Raw genomic sequence first — 15,506 nt, 5'->3', positions numbered from 1 at the left:
CACCGCCCCCGCTCCCCTCAGCCCTGCCCGGGCACCGGGCGAGGGAGGGAGAGCGAAGGAAGGAGGCAGAGAGGCGCTTTCCCCGGCACCCGGGCAGGACGCGCCGCGCCCGTCCCTGTGAGGGGACACCCGGGCAAACAGCCCCGCTCCCGCCGCCCCTCGGCCGGGGCTGCCCGCAGTAAACAGGAAGGCTCTCGGGGGGCCGGGCCGAGGCGGGGCCAGGGCCGGGCCGCCTCCCCCGCTCCCTCCCGCGCAGCCGAGGGGCCGCTCGGCTCGGCTCGGCCCGGCCCGGCCCGCGGCCGCCGCGCTCGGGGCGGAGCGGCGGGGGCAGCGCGGCGTGTCCCGTCCAGGCGCCCGGGAAAGGCACCGAGGATGAAACTGCTGTGGAGAGCCAAAATGGTAACCGGGTGTCCCGTCCCTCTCCCTATCCTTCCCCTACTCGCGGATCCCGCTGCCGTGCCCGATGCCGGCGGGGCCGTGCCCGCTACCGAGCGGTGCCAGGCGATGCTGTTCCCCGTGCCGATGCTGTGCCCGGTGCCGATGCTGTTCCCCGTGCCGATGCTGTTCCCCGTGCCGATGCTGTTCCCCGTGCCGATGCTGTTCCCCGTGCCGATGCTGTTCCTGGTGCCGTTGCGGTGCCCGGTGCCGAGCAGAGTCTCTGTTAGCTGGAAGTTTGGAAGACGTTGCGCTCTGCTTTATTTTCCTCCGCTTTCCATTATTTGCGAGTTTTAAACCCTGTTCTCTGCCACCCTTGTTTGTTTTTTTTTCCTTGTTGTTCTTGCAATAATAGGTTTTGGAAAAGCAAACCACAAAGCGCTTCAGATCGCTCCTTGTCAAGACAATTAAAATGTTGCTCTGTTTTAAGTGCTTGTTAGCTTCAAAGTTTCAAGGCTGGCCGCCGAAGTAATTCAGCAGTTTTAAAAGTGCGACTCGTCCTTAACTAGAAAGCCAAAGAGATTAATTGCTGCAGAAAAGGAGGGGGGGGGGGAGAGGGAAGAGAAGACTGCTAATCAAAACCAAACTCTTTACTTAGAAAAGACTATGCAACTATTTAAAATATGTGCTAGTCTAGGAAAAACAGTTAAATGGAAAATCGAGTATCTTGATACCACAGGAAAGGACAGCTTGCCAAGAATATCTCCAGTGTTCCCTCAACCTAAAGGTATCCTGGATTGCTTTGATTGTTTTGTTTACTTTGTGCTGCCCATCTTCTCGGCTCTGCGAGAAGCAGCAGAGCACTTGGTATAGATTGTGGTCTGCAGAAGGGGAAAAATGTTTCTTTTTATCTTTTTTTTTTTTTTTTTTTTTTTTTGCTTCTTTCTCCTTGTCCTGGCAGACCACATTTCAGGATGGGGGTGAAGAGGTAGAAGAGGGAGCCGTCTACAATGTCACCCTTAAAAAAGTGCAGATTCAGCAGGCTGCCAACAAAGGAGCAAGGTGGCTGGGGGTAAGTGAAGCTGGTGCAGTGGCATTTGGGAAGGCTGCTCATGGACTTTGGAGCCTTCTCCAGGGAGCTGAATTCCACATGAATTGTTACAATATTAACTTCTAGCACTGACTGCTCTCATTAAAAAAAAAAAAAAGTCAAACCAAAACACTGAAATATTCTGCTTGGGTCATCTGAAATAACACTCTCCTTGTGTTGACTCTTCCTCTTTTCTTGACCTGTAAAAAGAACTTGGCCAGTTGTGGCCATGGATCAGACGATTCTTGGTGCAGAAATAAGGATCTTAGCTTATGGCATGAGAAGCTGAACATTTATTTCAGACTGGACTGTGGCTCATTTATGCTGTTGGGAACCCATCTCAGGTCTGCCAAACAAATAGTCATGGCATTTTGACTGATGAAGCTCTCAAAACTCAGCTGAACTTCCTCAGAACTTAAGGAAATATAGCTTGGGTCTTATTTTTCTATTGCTTTCTCAGCCAGATGAGAAATTAATTGCATTTCTGCAAGAATTACAGCTCTGTGTTATTTTTCAAAGATGTCTTCAAAGCATAAAGGCTTTCTGTGGTAGGTAAAATGAGCTTAAATGCACATGCACTCGATTTGACATGCTGGTGAGTGCCTTCACCTTTCTCAGACCAAGTCCCCAGCTGATATGAAATATCCTCACTTCACTGGAATCAGTGCAGCTGTGGCAGTTTGAGCCAAATCTTCAAGAGGTACCTATAACTTTCATAGTATTTTGTTATGTTTATATATTTTCTTTGGGATCAAAGGAAATAATATAAGAAGTTGGTTTGATGTAGTATCAAGATATGTATTTTAAAGGCTTTTAAAACTGCCCTGAGATTTATGTCCAGTCATTTTTCTGTGACATGAAGCAATACAGCAGTGCTGAAACCACAGTCAAGAAAAATAAGCAAATTCTGTCCTGCATACAGATAGTGCTTAGAATCATCCCTTCCCTTGTTTCCAAGAAGTACACAGGGTTCTAATCAGAACAGATAATTTCAAATCTGCTTCCTTTGAGTGGCAGATTTCCCATCTCTGCCTCCTGTTTTTACCAGGAAAAATATTACAAAGTATATTTGAGCTCCTGTAACTTTCCCAGATGGTGGTTTTGTGTAAGAGGTGGAGCTCATTTTGCATGTGTCTGTGGCCCATAAACATAGTTTAGAAAAGTAGAATTTTGTCCTGTTTGGGCTGTGTTGTTCCTTTTACGTAGAAGGAGTTTGCCAGGTCGTGTTCTCAAAGGAAGGGAGCATGTGTGTTCCTGAGGTCATCACCACAGCTGATGGTGCCCATCTTACCAGGAGTACAAGGGACTGCAAGGTCAGAGCAGTGACTCTTAGCTTTCTGTGGCTAGTGTTAGTTTTCTGAGGTCAAAATCAAGCCCTGTTTGTGGGGAAGGAGGCAGTGTGTCAGAAATCCACACCTGTTCTGGGCATAAATCGGTGACTTCAGCTTCCAAGCCGGCCTTTTTCAGAAACAAACAAACAAAAAAAAACAAAACCAAAAAAAAAAAAAAAAAATCTCTTGCATATTATCTGAACATATTTTGAAACATATGGGCTGTTTGTTTCCCTTAAGCTCTTCAGAACATAAAATATTTTAAGCCCTTTTTGTGATCTTGTTTTATTAATGGCTTTTTTGTGGTCCTAAAATCAATAAATAGCCTCTAACCCAGAGCATTATTTATGAATAGTCATCCCTGCCCCCAGCAGTCTGGCCTTGAAAAGTCTCTTTTAAAATCATCATCAGGTGACTTTTTTTTTTTATCTGGAGCTTATAGGGGTTTATGATGGTTTTTTTGTCCTATGTTTTGAAATTCATAGCACTAAATTAACAAGACATTGGATTTATCAGTGTTGGACTTAATTTTTTTGATGGTGCTCTAAGTCAGGCTTAGGTTGAAGACTCAAGGTCAGCTGAAGAGTGGGAACAACCGTTTGTACATCAGCAAGTATTGAGTCGCAAACATAGTAACTCTCTTATTGATTATATGCATGCCTGGATTTACTTTTTCAAAAATTACTTTGCAAAGTCAGTTTGTGACCTGTAAAGGACTACTTTAGCAGTCTGACATTCTCTGAGGCACTGAGCTTTCGGTTTGTTGGTGTAGGTCAAGTCTAATAAACCTTTCTTAAAGTTCTGCATCCTGAGAACCCATCCAGGGTCACTGAGTGGTTGGCCCTGTGATGAGAGAATGGTCTGTTTAAAGGCCTATCATAAAATTCCAGTTTAAGCACCGTAAACACTTGCCTATTTAAATACAGAAATGTCTGTCTTGTGTTTCAAACTTCTACAGTTAATAAAAGAAAAACAGGCTGTGACTTAGGCAGGCATCAGCAGTTCTATAACTTTCAGAAGTGTGAAGCTTTTGGATAATCACCAAATTTCTTAGCTTTAAATTTAATATTAGACATCAAAGGCTGCCAATAATAGCCACTGCTTTTGTCACCAAATACTTAATACTGAATATTTAGTGAAGCTTAGGACTTTAAGCATTACAGTATTAGGGAGTATTAATAGCCCTGGTATGAGCTCAGCATTGTGAGATGCTACACAAAAGCACTGTTTTGGCTAAAAAGAACTTACAGATGTGATATCTGAAGAGGCTTGTCTGTACACACTTGTTGTCTCAGCTGATGATTGCTATCAAAGCTTCAGAAGTCAAGTGTACCTTCTGGAGATAGTGAGAGGGAATCCCTCCCAAACATGATAGGTTCAACCACAGAAAACATGAAAAGGCTTTTTTTTTTTGAAAACAAAGTGGGTTTTGGTGTCTCCAGGATATACCTCGAGAGATCTCCAGGGTCCTGAGAGAGAGGAACAAGCCACAAAAGCCATGGAAGCTGAGGTACATGGCCTGACTTCTTTGTGAGAGAAAAGGATGGAGAAGTAGAGATTTGTACAGATGGATGGCACGCTCCAAAGAGCAGGTGAGGAGGATGCTTTCTGCAGCAGGATTTTGGGTGGCATTATGTCAGGCTAGAGAAAAAGCTGTATCAGTAACTGGAATAGAAGGTTTGAAAGTGCAGCAAGGGATTTGAATGATGTGGCTAGAAAGAGTGTTGTATTTTAAAGCTATGACAGAGCAAAAACCTGAAAAATTGGATCCAACTTCCCTCTGAGGATGTAAACACAGCCCACAGAGAGCTGGCACCCTGCATGTCCCAACTGCTATTGTCCATGAAGGAAAGGCAACAAAACAGGTGAAAAATTTAGAGTTCTGTGGGGGTTTTTAATCTTGAACTGACAGCCAGGTACCCGTGAAATGAAACAAAGACAAGCTGAGTCATACGATAGCTTGAAAGAGATAAGAACAGCAAAGCAGTGGCTGTAAAAGTAGATCAACCACTAAATACCTGAATTTCTGTGGCCAGGAGCAATATGCTGACAGAGCATGAATGGTGTTGGAGTGGTGAACTGCACTCAGTGATTTATTGTAAACAGTAAACTGAGAAGTAAACAGTTGAAAGCGAATGGAAAAAGCAGTGGGTAGAGAAGTGAAGAGATGGAATTGAAGAGAGATGGGGAAGAGTGGTGTAGGAAGAACAGAGGCATGGATGTGGTGTGGGCAGATGGACAAGAGGGTTATTAAAAAAAAAAAAGCTAATGAGGTTTTAAAGAGCTGCAAAATGACTTTTGTAGATCTCTGTGTTCACCACTGTACTGCTTTATCTCACCTTTCCAGAAATTAGGGAGGGGTGGGTGGCCGCTGCCTAGCCCCCTTGGAGTCTGAGGGAAGCAGTGAGGAATGAGCCTCTGAGACAGGAGGGGCTCCCTAAAGCCTACAGATATTTTTCCTATCAGAGTCCTGTATCCGGGAAGAGTGAGGAAGAGATTTACAATCTGCCTCTGGAGTATTTCGTGGGGCAGGTCAGAGGAATTGCTGCCAGGAATGGCAGTTCTCCCAAGCCTCTGTGCGGTATTTCCACATCTTAAATGACTGCTGAGCTTTCAGAGCCCATCCTCACACATCAAGTTTCGTGCTTTGCTGATAGATGATGCAGACTCCGATTCTTAAATATCCAGATAACATAGGAATACTCTGCTCCCTCGTGGCCAGCCTACCTGGCTTCTTTAGCTGTTGTATGCATGTCTAGAGCAGATTTGAGAGACTTGGTTTTTTCTTTCTGCTTTCTCGGCCACAGCTGAACTTCTGGCTCTGGAGTTTGTTCAGGCAGAGATGGATTCAAAATATTACTTGTCTCAAGGTGTCTTTAATACTATAACGTTGGGTGTATAGCAGAACATGTTCTTCCAAAATTAAAAATGAACTGCTGTAGAAAGGTGCTTTTCAATACCTTAAAATGCTGAAAGGGGGAAAAGCTGAAAAGTACCAAGTCTATCATTAAATATTTGTGTGTTTTCTTAACACTGATATTGTTTGATAATTACTTTTCCTGGGAATTTTGTGGTGTTTTGAAAATAAATTTTGAGTGCTTGTCTCGCACTGAAAACTGCATGTGACCACAGGTTTGGTTTCTAAACACTTCTACAGTCACATACACTGGCAGGATGCTTGTGTTGGAGAGTTCAGTCAGAAAAACATTGCAAAAACTTGTGTCTAACTAAGCTGTATCCCAGTTAGGACCTAGGACACGATCCTCTCGAGAGCTGAACCGTCAGAAAAGAAGCTTTAGTTTGGATTTATTTCTTTCCAACACAGACCTCCTAAATATGGGTTGAGATTTAAGTGGTGCCTGGAATCATCAACATTTTAGGAACAAGCAAACCTCAAATTTTCTTTGAGCCTGCTCCTGCCCTCCCACGTGTCTTCCAAGCCAGCTCTGTGATTTCTTTTTTATCTTACTCTTAGATCCCAGATGTTCTGGTTGAGTGTAGTTTCCTGTGGAAGCAGCAGGCCAGGGCTTGGCTGATCATTGTCCTTGCTGCAGCTTGCTCTTTTGTCTCTTGATTTAGAGCATGTGTTGGTCCCTTTTGGCTAAATCAGACTCTTCAATCAGGTTCCTCCAGCCTGTCCTGACCACGTAGACCAAGGCCAGGGTGTAGTTCTGGCCGTATGTTTGGCAGAAGCAGAAAGGCGGTTCCCAAGGAGCTGACAGGCTCCCTATGGAAACTGAGTTGTGCTGTTGTCCACTCCAGATCCTCTGGGAAACTATCTTGGAGAAGGAAGAAAGATGGGGTGTGCTCACACTGGTATTGCATGGGGGAAGTGCTGTCAAGGGCTGGAGACCCACAAAGTAGGTGTATGCAGAGGGAACTGAATGGTTTTACCTATTGACAAGTACACAGTTATCCAGAAGAAAGCTTTGGCATCTCATTCATCTGGTCTTTTGGTTTGGAGTAGGCTCTTTCCTCCTGTCCTTCCTTCAGTTGTGGGCATAATAGTACCATAGTATCATAGCTCTTATTAATGACTCCTCATGGAATATTTTTCTCCTTACTTCCCGGTTCAGGCACAGATCTCTGCTCCAGGGATATCCTAAGGAGCACTCTTGGATACAGTCATCAGCTGGGTAATAGAGGCTGTGTGTGCAACACACACTCAAAAATAGAAACTGAGCCTATTAAGAGTTTTAAAATGGAAGCCTGAAAGATTACTGTCCATTACTTTCCCAGTTGCAAATCCAAAGTGCATAATTAGAGGGGTAACTGGCTTTGCAGCACAGTGTCATGCTCTCAGTTGGGTTTAAAACCTCCCATTCCAAGCTGTCAAAGCATGACAGGGTGGCAGTGCTTTAATCTTGTGGTGTTATTAACAGTTAAAGGATACTCCAGCATGGCCACATGGAACCAGGGAGAGGGACACAGGCAGCCTCCCTTCCTAGGGGCTGTGCAGAGGCATCTCTTGCTAATGATCTTTAGATGAAGTGGAATGACAAGAGCCAAGGGAGCCTCTTGAGCAAAAGTTGTTGGAAACTGCTCTGCTGTTGCACTGGTGTGTATCTGCATTTTGGAAAGCTCATAGCCAGCCTGCTTATGGACAAAAACTTGCCCTTGGCATACTTTCAGTTTACCTGTGACATGTAGGAATATAATGACATCCTCTGCTATAATTGCTCTCTCCTGGGAATTCCTCCGACAGCCAGGATGACTGTCTTTTTAAACTGTGCTTCTTGGATGGTAGAGGTTCTCCTTGAATTCAGCACCTTAAATGTCTTGCTGCTGACATCACTGAATTGCTTTGTCAAGAAGTAGAAAGTCAAAGGAATAACCCAAAAATCAGCTCACTGCAAAAAACCCTGGTATTTTCTTTCTGAATGCTAGATGTAGGTCACTTGTTGGGTTAAAGAAGAGCTGGCAAGGAATGTGGCTATGTGTCATTGGAAAGCTTGGGAGCAGCAGCATAAGAACTGGACTGAGATGCTGTACAGAGAATAGCCCTGGAGAAACCATTAGTTTTACAGTTTGGGTTTTGATGTTTTCATTTAAGGAACAGGCTGAAGCATTGCAAGCATGTTAGTCACACTTGGATTTAAATTTAACCTTGGTAAAGCTAATTAAAAATTTATGTGTAAATGCACACTTTAAACTTCCATCTTTTACTCCTGCTCTAGGAATCTGTTTGCTAAGTATATAACTTCCTTTAGCCAGCACTGTAAGGGGGTACAGCTGTGTGAAGAAATGAGCACAAAGTGGTGACTTAGCCCCTTGAAAAAATGAGGTTATTTTGTGTGAAAGGGGTAAATAAATGCTAATTCAGTGTTGAATCCTGCTCTTGCTTGTCTTTGTGTAGCCAGAGCCTTGTGTCTTGTAAAGCAGAGGCAAAATGTGTCTTAGTGTTCTCACCTCAGCAACATGGTATCAGAGATTGTAAAACATTATTCCTAAAGGGAATTGGGATCTCGCTCCTAAAGAGTTGAGCAGCTGACCAGGAGTTGTCTCCAGGAAGTTGTCATGGTTTGCTCTTGCAGTCTTCCAGAACTACTTTTGCCCTTGTTTCACCCCGTAAATGCTCTATTTTCCTGTTCAGTGGCCAGAAGTGACTCGTAGTTCTTCATGGGTGGTACATTAGCACATGGGGTGCAACTATAAAGTCTATGTTAGGTATTTACACCTTCTGGAATAAGAATTTTATTGAGATGTGTGAGGATGTGGGTTTCTTTTCAATTTTGATTTTTTTTAAATATCAAGTTTTAAAGCTGTAGTGAGGAATTCTGTGGTTTGGATATGGAAATCCTTTTACTGTTCCTGGAAATCCTGCTACCTTGGACCAAACTGAACTCGTGCTAACACCTGAATCCAGCTGCCCTGTGGTTTGGTTCAGCACCATGTCACCAATAGGTGACAATTTAGGGACTGGAAGGAAAGTAAAAACATATCCAAGTGAAATGATAATGGTCTTGCATTCTTAAAGCATCTTTCATCCAAATAACTTCCAAAGCGCGGCCGCAAATTTTCAGCAGACTGACTATGTGAAGTGTGTTGTCATGTAACATAGCACAGAAGTATGATTTGGGTGGGGATTAAAATTCAGCTGCAGTGCTGTATCTTGGGTTTGGTAGATTCCCCTTTATTTGGGGGGGGAGGGGGGAAAGAGAGGAGGAAAAAGTTTTCCTGGGATGATGCAACTTTAAAAAGGCTATTTTTTTTTTAGGCTGCTGAAGGGCTGGAAACATTAAATAAAAGTCAGGGGGAGATGGATTAGCTGTCAGAGCTGCCTGGTAATATTTACTTAGTGGCTTCATAATGTTATCACATGGATATCTTCCCCACATGTGACATATATGCTGCAAGGAGCAGCTGCTTAACAAGGCACAGCAGCACATGGAAACAATTTAGGACCAGAAGTGAATTAATTAAAACCACCTGGGGAGAAGACCTGGACTTCTGAGAGTCCAGAGTTCTGTGGAAGCATTTGCCCACCATGATGCTGTTGTGAAAGCAAGCTCAAATATGAAGCTGTGTCAGGGAAGGGGGGGATGAAGTGAAGCTGAGAAAAGGGGATGACAGTAGCACATCACTCATTCCTGGTACTTGTTTCCTCATCTCAAAGATCAGAGACCTAGCAAAAGGGGTCCACAGATGGGAAAGGATTTGGTGACGCTGAAAAGGTGAGGACTGTTTAATTTGTGTCTTGTTGCAAGTAGAGTTGATGTGCTGGTTTAACAGTAAATCCTCCCAGGATTGAGACTCTGTTCTGGCAGTGAATAGCAGGATATACTAAAAACATTTAAAACAGCGAGTGGAGAAGGGACACTTTACCTCTGGAGACTGTTTGGTGGTTTTGAAAGCAAGGGGGTGAAAGAAATTAGTGATTTTGCTTTGCATGAAATGAACCTGAAGGGACATGTCACTGGAAAAGTAGCTGAGTCCAGCCGAGTCTAAGAGGATACAGAAAGGACTGGACATTTATATAAATAATGGGAACGAATGCATGAATACTATATGAGATTGAAAACACGAGACATTAATTTTTGTGATTTAGCTACAAAACAAACATGTCCTGCAGCTGAGAAGAGTCTTTTCCTCTGGGTTGGTTGTTCTGAATGTTACGGGTGTTATTCCTTCATCTTCCTCCATAGCATCTGGCCATTGTCAGAGGGGGAAAAACCCCCCAGTTATTGTGTGTGGCTGTTTCTAAAGTTCAGGTTACAATTTCTTTGCAGCAAAGATTTCATGAGGCAGAATAAGGTTGAACACAGTCACTTACCAAAAGAATCACAAGAACTTTAATGGCGAGGAGATGTCAGGGCCATATTGTGACACCCTACAGGAGTTTGGTGGGGGCTAGTTTTCCAGCAGCCCAGCAACCTCCTCCTGGTCAGGGAGAACTCTGGGTGCTCAGATCCTTTTTTTTGGTGTGTGTAAAGCAAAACTTTGCATCCTTGCTGTTTTAGGCTCTGCAAATATAGGAGTTGTGTGGGTTGCCCTTTGCTTTACTCCATTCAGCTTCGAAATAGCTACTTTAAAAATAAGGCAGCTCGAGCAGAGCATGATACTCTACATGTGGTCTCATCATGCAGTGGAAGAATAATGTCCTTTGACTTGCTTTGGTACCCTTTATTTATGCTTTGCAGAATTGTTTGCTTTTTGTTACCGCTTCCAAGCATTGTGCTGAAAGATTTAATGTTCTGCCTATTCCAACCCTTCAGGTCTTTTCTCTGATCTGTGTGCCAGTGTGTGACCTTTGAGGGTGGGACATTCAACAGACGTTTTTTGCTGGCTTTTTACATTTACCTACATTTAGTTGCATCGGCCATCTGTTGCCCATTGTATCTCCCCTTTAGCAGCTTTGTCAATCAAAATGAGATTTTGGCAGCCTCCACCTGAAGTGTGAAGCTTTGTGCCGCTTCATGTGGTAGCAGTACTCACAAAGCTTTTGCTCTGCAGGTTACTGGGTTACAGCCTGATGGAGTTGTGACTTGTTCCTCTCTGCCACCTGCGTGGATCTCCCACACATGGCTGTGGACAACAGCCACCAATGCTGCTGCTGGGCCATGGTGGGTGGCACTAATGAGGTGTAGGCATTTGAAATGCTTTTGTGGAGTGATCCTGTTATTACATTCTATTATTTCATCTATTTTTCTCTTATATTCTTCCCACCTTTTTGGTCTGAAAGGAGTTTAAGGGGTTATTTTCTTCTCCTTTCCCACCCCCCTCAGCTGCTTGGTACAGTTGCCTTTCTCCTTACCAAGGCTCAACCTTTCTCCCAGTCAGTGGCTGTTTCTTCCTTTTTGGGCACTCCATGGGCTCTTTGTGGGAGTAAAACAACATGTTTTTATTACAGATTGGCATTTTGTATTGAAAGGTCTCAGAATGATTGAACAATATGGAGTGACTGAATGCTTTGAGATGTGTTCAGAGCTCTTGGGCTTCAAACTGGAGACTCGTCAGATTTCCAGGTCTCAGTGGCTCTTTCTGACTCTTAAAAATCAGTGGTCTAAACTTGTAAGTATCTATATATCCTAAAGCAGAAACAAACCCTCACATTAGAGCTATCTCAGGTTTTATTCCTTGCTATATATAGTTGATGCCCCACATAAGCTTTCATACACTGAATATATTGAGCTTTTGTTTTGACTGTCCTTCAGTTGTTTGGAGTGTTTCTCAACTTGTCAAATGAGGTTCATAACATTTCAAAGCTTTGTTGGTGTTGGGATGCAAACAAGTCAGTACCCCCTTATGGTTAACTGTTCTGTTCAGTGCAAAAGAGATGAATTAACCAAATGCTCCTGAGGTGTGTTTGGAACCTGGTTGAAATATTCCATGCAAATAAGAAAATTATTATGAAGATATCCTTATACTTCTGTTTGATTTGTAGTAAACTCTGTCTCTACCTGTGGTGCATTTTGTATTTTTAGAGTAGAAATCTTTTAGGGCAGGGACAGTGTCTTCTGTTTGGAGATGCCATTGTGCTGCTGTTAGAAATGTCCAATAAGTAACACCAACGTGTTTCATTTGGAAGGCAGATCTTAGGCCTTTGCATTCCTCTCCTGGAGTGCTTGGGATTGATTCTGGCTGTGCTCCGGGCTGCTGGCTCCCTGTAGCAGACAAAATGTGAATGAACTCTTGCACACTTACTTAAAGCACGAGGCTTGCATTCTTCCTGCAAAAACAGGCGCTTTGTTCAGGAAAACATCAGGTGGTCATAAAGTTAGAACAGGACTGAGAAGAGCAGAAGTATGCTGTTAACTCCTGATGGGTAATTAAACAACAACCCCCCAAAAAAGAAGAAAAATCAAAAGAACAGACAGCAAATGTGGACAATTTCTGTTTTATCTTTTTTTTCATTCTTTCTTTCCCCTTTACTTGTAAGCTATACTTATTTGCATTCTGACTCAATACTTCCACATAATTATGTGTTTTGATTTGTGTCCATGGCCTAGGGATTTAAGTCCAAGTGCAGCATTTTTAAGCCAAAATACAGACCTCTACAGTGGGTTCAGGGCCAGCTCATGCTGTTTCTACTGTGTCAAAAGAGAAGGGGTAAGGGCTGGTGCTGTGGTTAGAAGAATCCAGTAATTTGTGGAGGCGTGCAGTGTGTTTAGCTGTCATATGTTTGTTTGTCATACAGAATTTATCATAGAGAAAATACCTGTAGAATTTGGTCAAGGATGCTGCCATTCAGATGTGGTACATACACACACACACACACACACACGTGTAGTCACACAGAGTCACTCCCTGTCTCTGTAGGGGTGTGTGTACAAGAGAAGAACCCAAAGAGATTCCATAGTCAATCCCCTGGGACGTCTAGGTAGTACAGTAAAAATGCAGTTTGGCCTGGACTAAAAATTGCCTCTTTCAGCATGTAAATAAGCTGGTAACACTTAATATTAGGAAACATTAGCTTACTATTGCTGCTTTTTCTACTCAGACCCCACCCTGTAGAGGTCTCTTAGTTTTGAAACAAAGGGTAGTAAAAAGCACAGCCATGGAAATGAAGTTTATAACTCAGTTTAGGTACATATTCATGCTGTGGTCATGAAAGTGGTTACTTACTGCTAACCTCTTTCTTTTATAAAATACTTAAAAAGCTTACCATTAGAGATTGCTCACAGTAATTATTATGAAACATATAACAGCATTTCTTAGATATTTGTTGCTCCACAAAAATGCCTTGTTTCCGGTTCAGTTTATTTTAAAATCTGAATCAGTCTCCTGCTGTTTTTTCTGTCTGGATGCATTTAATCTCCCTATACCTACAGTTTTAATTTCCAGCTCTTCATACTGTTAAAAATCTATCACTCTTGCCCTTGGTGTTTTCACTGAGTGCAGTAGCCGTTTACACTGATTTCCTGACTTGTATACATTTAATTTCTGTGTACTGCTTGAACAAGCTTTACAGTGTGAAAGGAGAGCCAACAATATAATCAGGATGAATAAAAGCATTTTTGGTTATGTAATATGCATTCATGCTACCATTATGCAACAGAATTATTACTTGTGGCGCCCTTTAATCCATTTTGAGTTTAGCACTGTTGCCTGCTGTCTCATACAGGACCTTCTTTGTTTCTACTGACTGAGCAGAAGGTGATGATGAGCTTCACAATTAATTTAAATTGCATTTCTGGAAGGAGGAAAAAATAGTGTTACTTTTCACAGGGCAAATATTCTGTTGGTAGTCAAAAGTCATGATACCATATGAAATCTGTCTATGTTAGTGGTAATATCAATCATCCCTTCTCTTTGCCACACTTGGTGTTTATTAAAAAAATGACAGCATATTTTAGCATTTTTCATGAAAGAAACATGGCAAATGGTTTACAGACCAGTGTTTCACAAACAAAATTTCCATAATAGCTTTCCTCTGGTATTTCTTAGGGTAGGCATAGAGTTATAATTTTTAACATCTAGGCAGCTTAGAAATATTGTATATAAATACAGAATTTGCTATGCTGTGAACTTGAACCTCTCAGTATTCCTCGGATGGAAGGTGCACTGTACCCATCCCTGTAATCATTAAAAGCTGTTTTAGAGTCCAGTGGAATGTTCGAGCTGTCTGCCACCTTTTATACTCTGTTTTTCCCTGCTCGGCACCCCTTCCTTTTTCCCTTATGGTTCCTAGAATTGGTTCCTGGGTGCTTTGGCACCTATGAATTTCCAGGACAGACTGTAAGCAGTGAGAATGTGGAGAAGGAGGAAGAGGAGTTAAGATAGGGCTGTTAGCAGAAACAGTAATTACTATTTACTGTTTCTGGGACACGGGGGAGCTGCCCCAGCTGCCTGTTGCCCTCCTTAGGGACCCTCTGTAATCCATACCTGTAAAAGCTTTTATTAGTTTTGACAGTTAATCACAGACTGTTTTATGCAAGTCCAAAGAGACTTTGTAGAGCTCTTCCCTCATGGAGACACTGTGTAGCACTTCCTTCGGCTCCAGAAGTCAAAATATATTATAAAATGAGCTGATTTTACTGCCGAAGTGGGCACTAAAATCTATTTCCTTGCCTTCATCCTGGTGCCCTTCTCCCTTAACTGTTTATTATTTTGTGTATTTATTTACTGCTCCGTTTGGTGATCGGATATTTTGGTGTTCCTGTCCACTGAAGAGAGGAGTTTTACAAATGATTTTTCTCTAATACGAAAGGACTTTGGGAAGATACTTAATATGGGACACATTTCATTTGCTGGACTAGAAGAGTATTTCTAGTCATTTGATGGCCGATTTTCCCCCAACGGCATAAGATGCACATGACTAAGAGTATTACCTGACTTACTGGTTTCTTCTTCTTGCTTTTCTGTTTTAGGAACTTGCTAAGCTTCAATGTCCAATCAAAACCAGGACAAGCAATATTTCATAATAGTGACATGCAATGAAAATAATACAGCTCTGGCATGCTTAAGGGTTGTGGTAAACTGTAGAGCTGTGAAAAACAACAAACAAAAATGAAAAGGGTTTCAGTAATCTGATTTTTCAGGTTCAGTTAACTCAGTGAGGACACTCAGAAAAGGGGAGAGGGTTGGAGGGGTTGTCTTGGTTTTGTTGAAAGCCTTGTGGAAGAGGGGTGAGAGTCAGGATGAGAAGGAGCTTTCTGTAGGTAGGAAGCAAGGAGAAGGTAAGTGCATAAATCGTACGAGGTAGAGGTGGGGATTTGGAGCTGTTGGGGGGATTTTTGGTCTCTAAAAAACTTGTGTGCTGCATAGTGAACCTCTTGGAGGACTTGAATTCTCACTGAATAATACGGCTACATTCCTTTCCTGCACGGATGCTTCTAAGTGGGTAAATTCAGAGCAGGAATTTCTGTGTTCCCATGGCTGGATAAGCTCCACCATTTGTAAGAGCTGCACAATGCCATTTTAACCTAGACCTCTTTGAAGATTCAATTTCTTAATGCACTTGCTCAAACTCCTTTAAATGCATGCAGGGAGAGGTGATGTGTAAATTAGGCTTCTTTACTTTTGCTTTGATTCATTTAGAGCTAGTCCCACATAATTCACTGATACCCAAATGAGTCTAAATTTGCATCCCTTCAGAAGGTGTGAGAATGCATAGCTCAGCACTATGGAATGTTTCCTATTTTCCTCAGAGTGGCTTCAAGGAGCTGCAATGTGCCAGAGTGAAAGGGTTCTAACTGAGCAACAGCATTTCTATAAGAGGCTTTTTTCTTTTTCCTTTTCCTTTTTCCCCTAAATCTGCCCCCCAGCTT

General features: G+C 42.7%; 1 protein-coding gene across 3 annotated transcripts in view; it reads left to right on the top strand.

Annotated features, from left to right (window-relative positions):
• Positions 1–262: 262 nt before the first annotated feature.
• RGL1 (ral guanine nucleotide dissociation stimulator like 1) overlaps positions 263–15,506 on the top strand; it is a 53,827-nt gene continuing 38,583 nt past the window's right edge. The window contains exons 1-2 of one of the 3 annotated variants that reach the window (XM_064664077.1): positions 263–399; positions 1,337–1,447. In XM_064664077.1, coding sequence (XP_064520147.1) covers positions 373–399; positions 1,337–1,447 — 138 coding nt within the window. In that variant the 5' untranslated portion in view covers positions 263–372. Of the gene's footprint in view, positions 400–1,336; positions 1,448–4,241; positions 4,389–15,506 lie in introns of those variants that run through there. The other 2 variants (XM_064664075.1, XM_064664076.1) reach the window with 2 other exon arrangements.

The sequence above is a fragment of the Pseudopipra pipra genome, chromosome 9 (assembly GCF_036250125.1).
Source record: "Pseudopipra pipra isolate bDixPip1 chromosome 9, bDixPip1.hap1, whole genome shotgun sequence".
Classification (NCBI taxonomy): Eukaryota; Metazoa; Chordata; class Aves; order Passeriformes; family Pipridae; genus Pseudopipra; species Pseudopipra pipra.
Note: the sequence above shows the minus strand (reverse complement) of the source record. Positions and strands in the feature narration are given on the sequence as shown.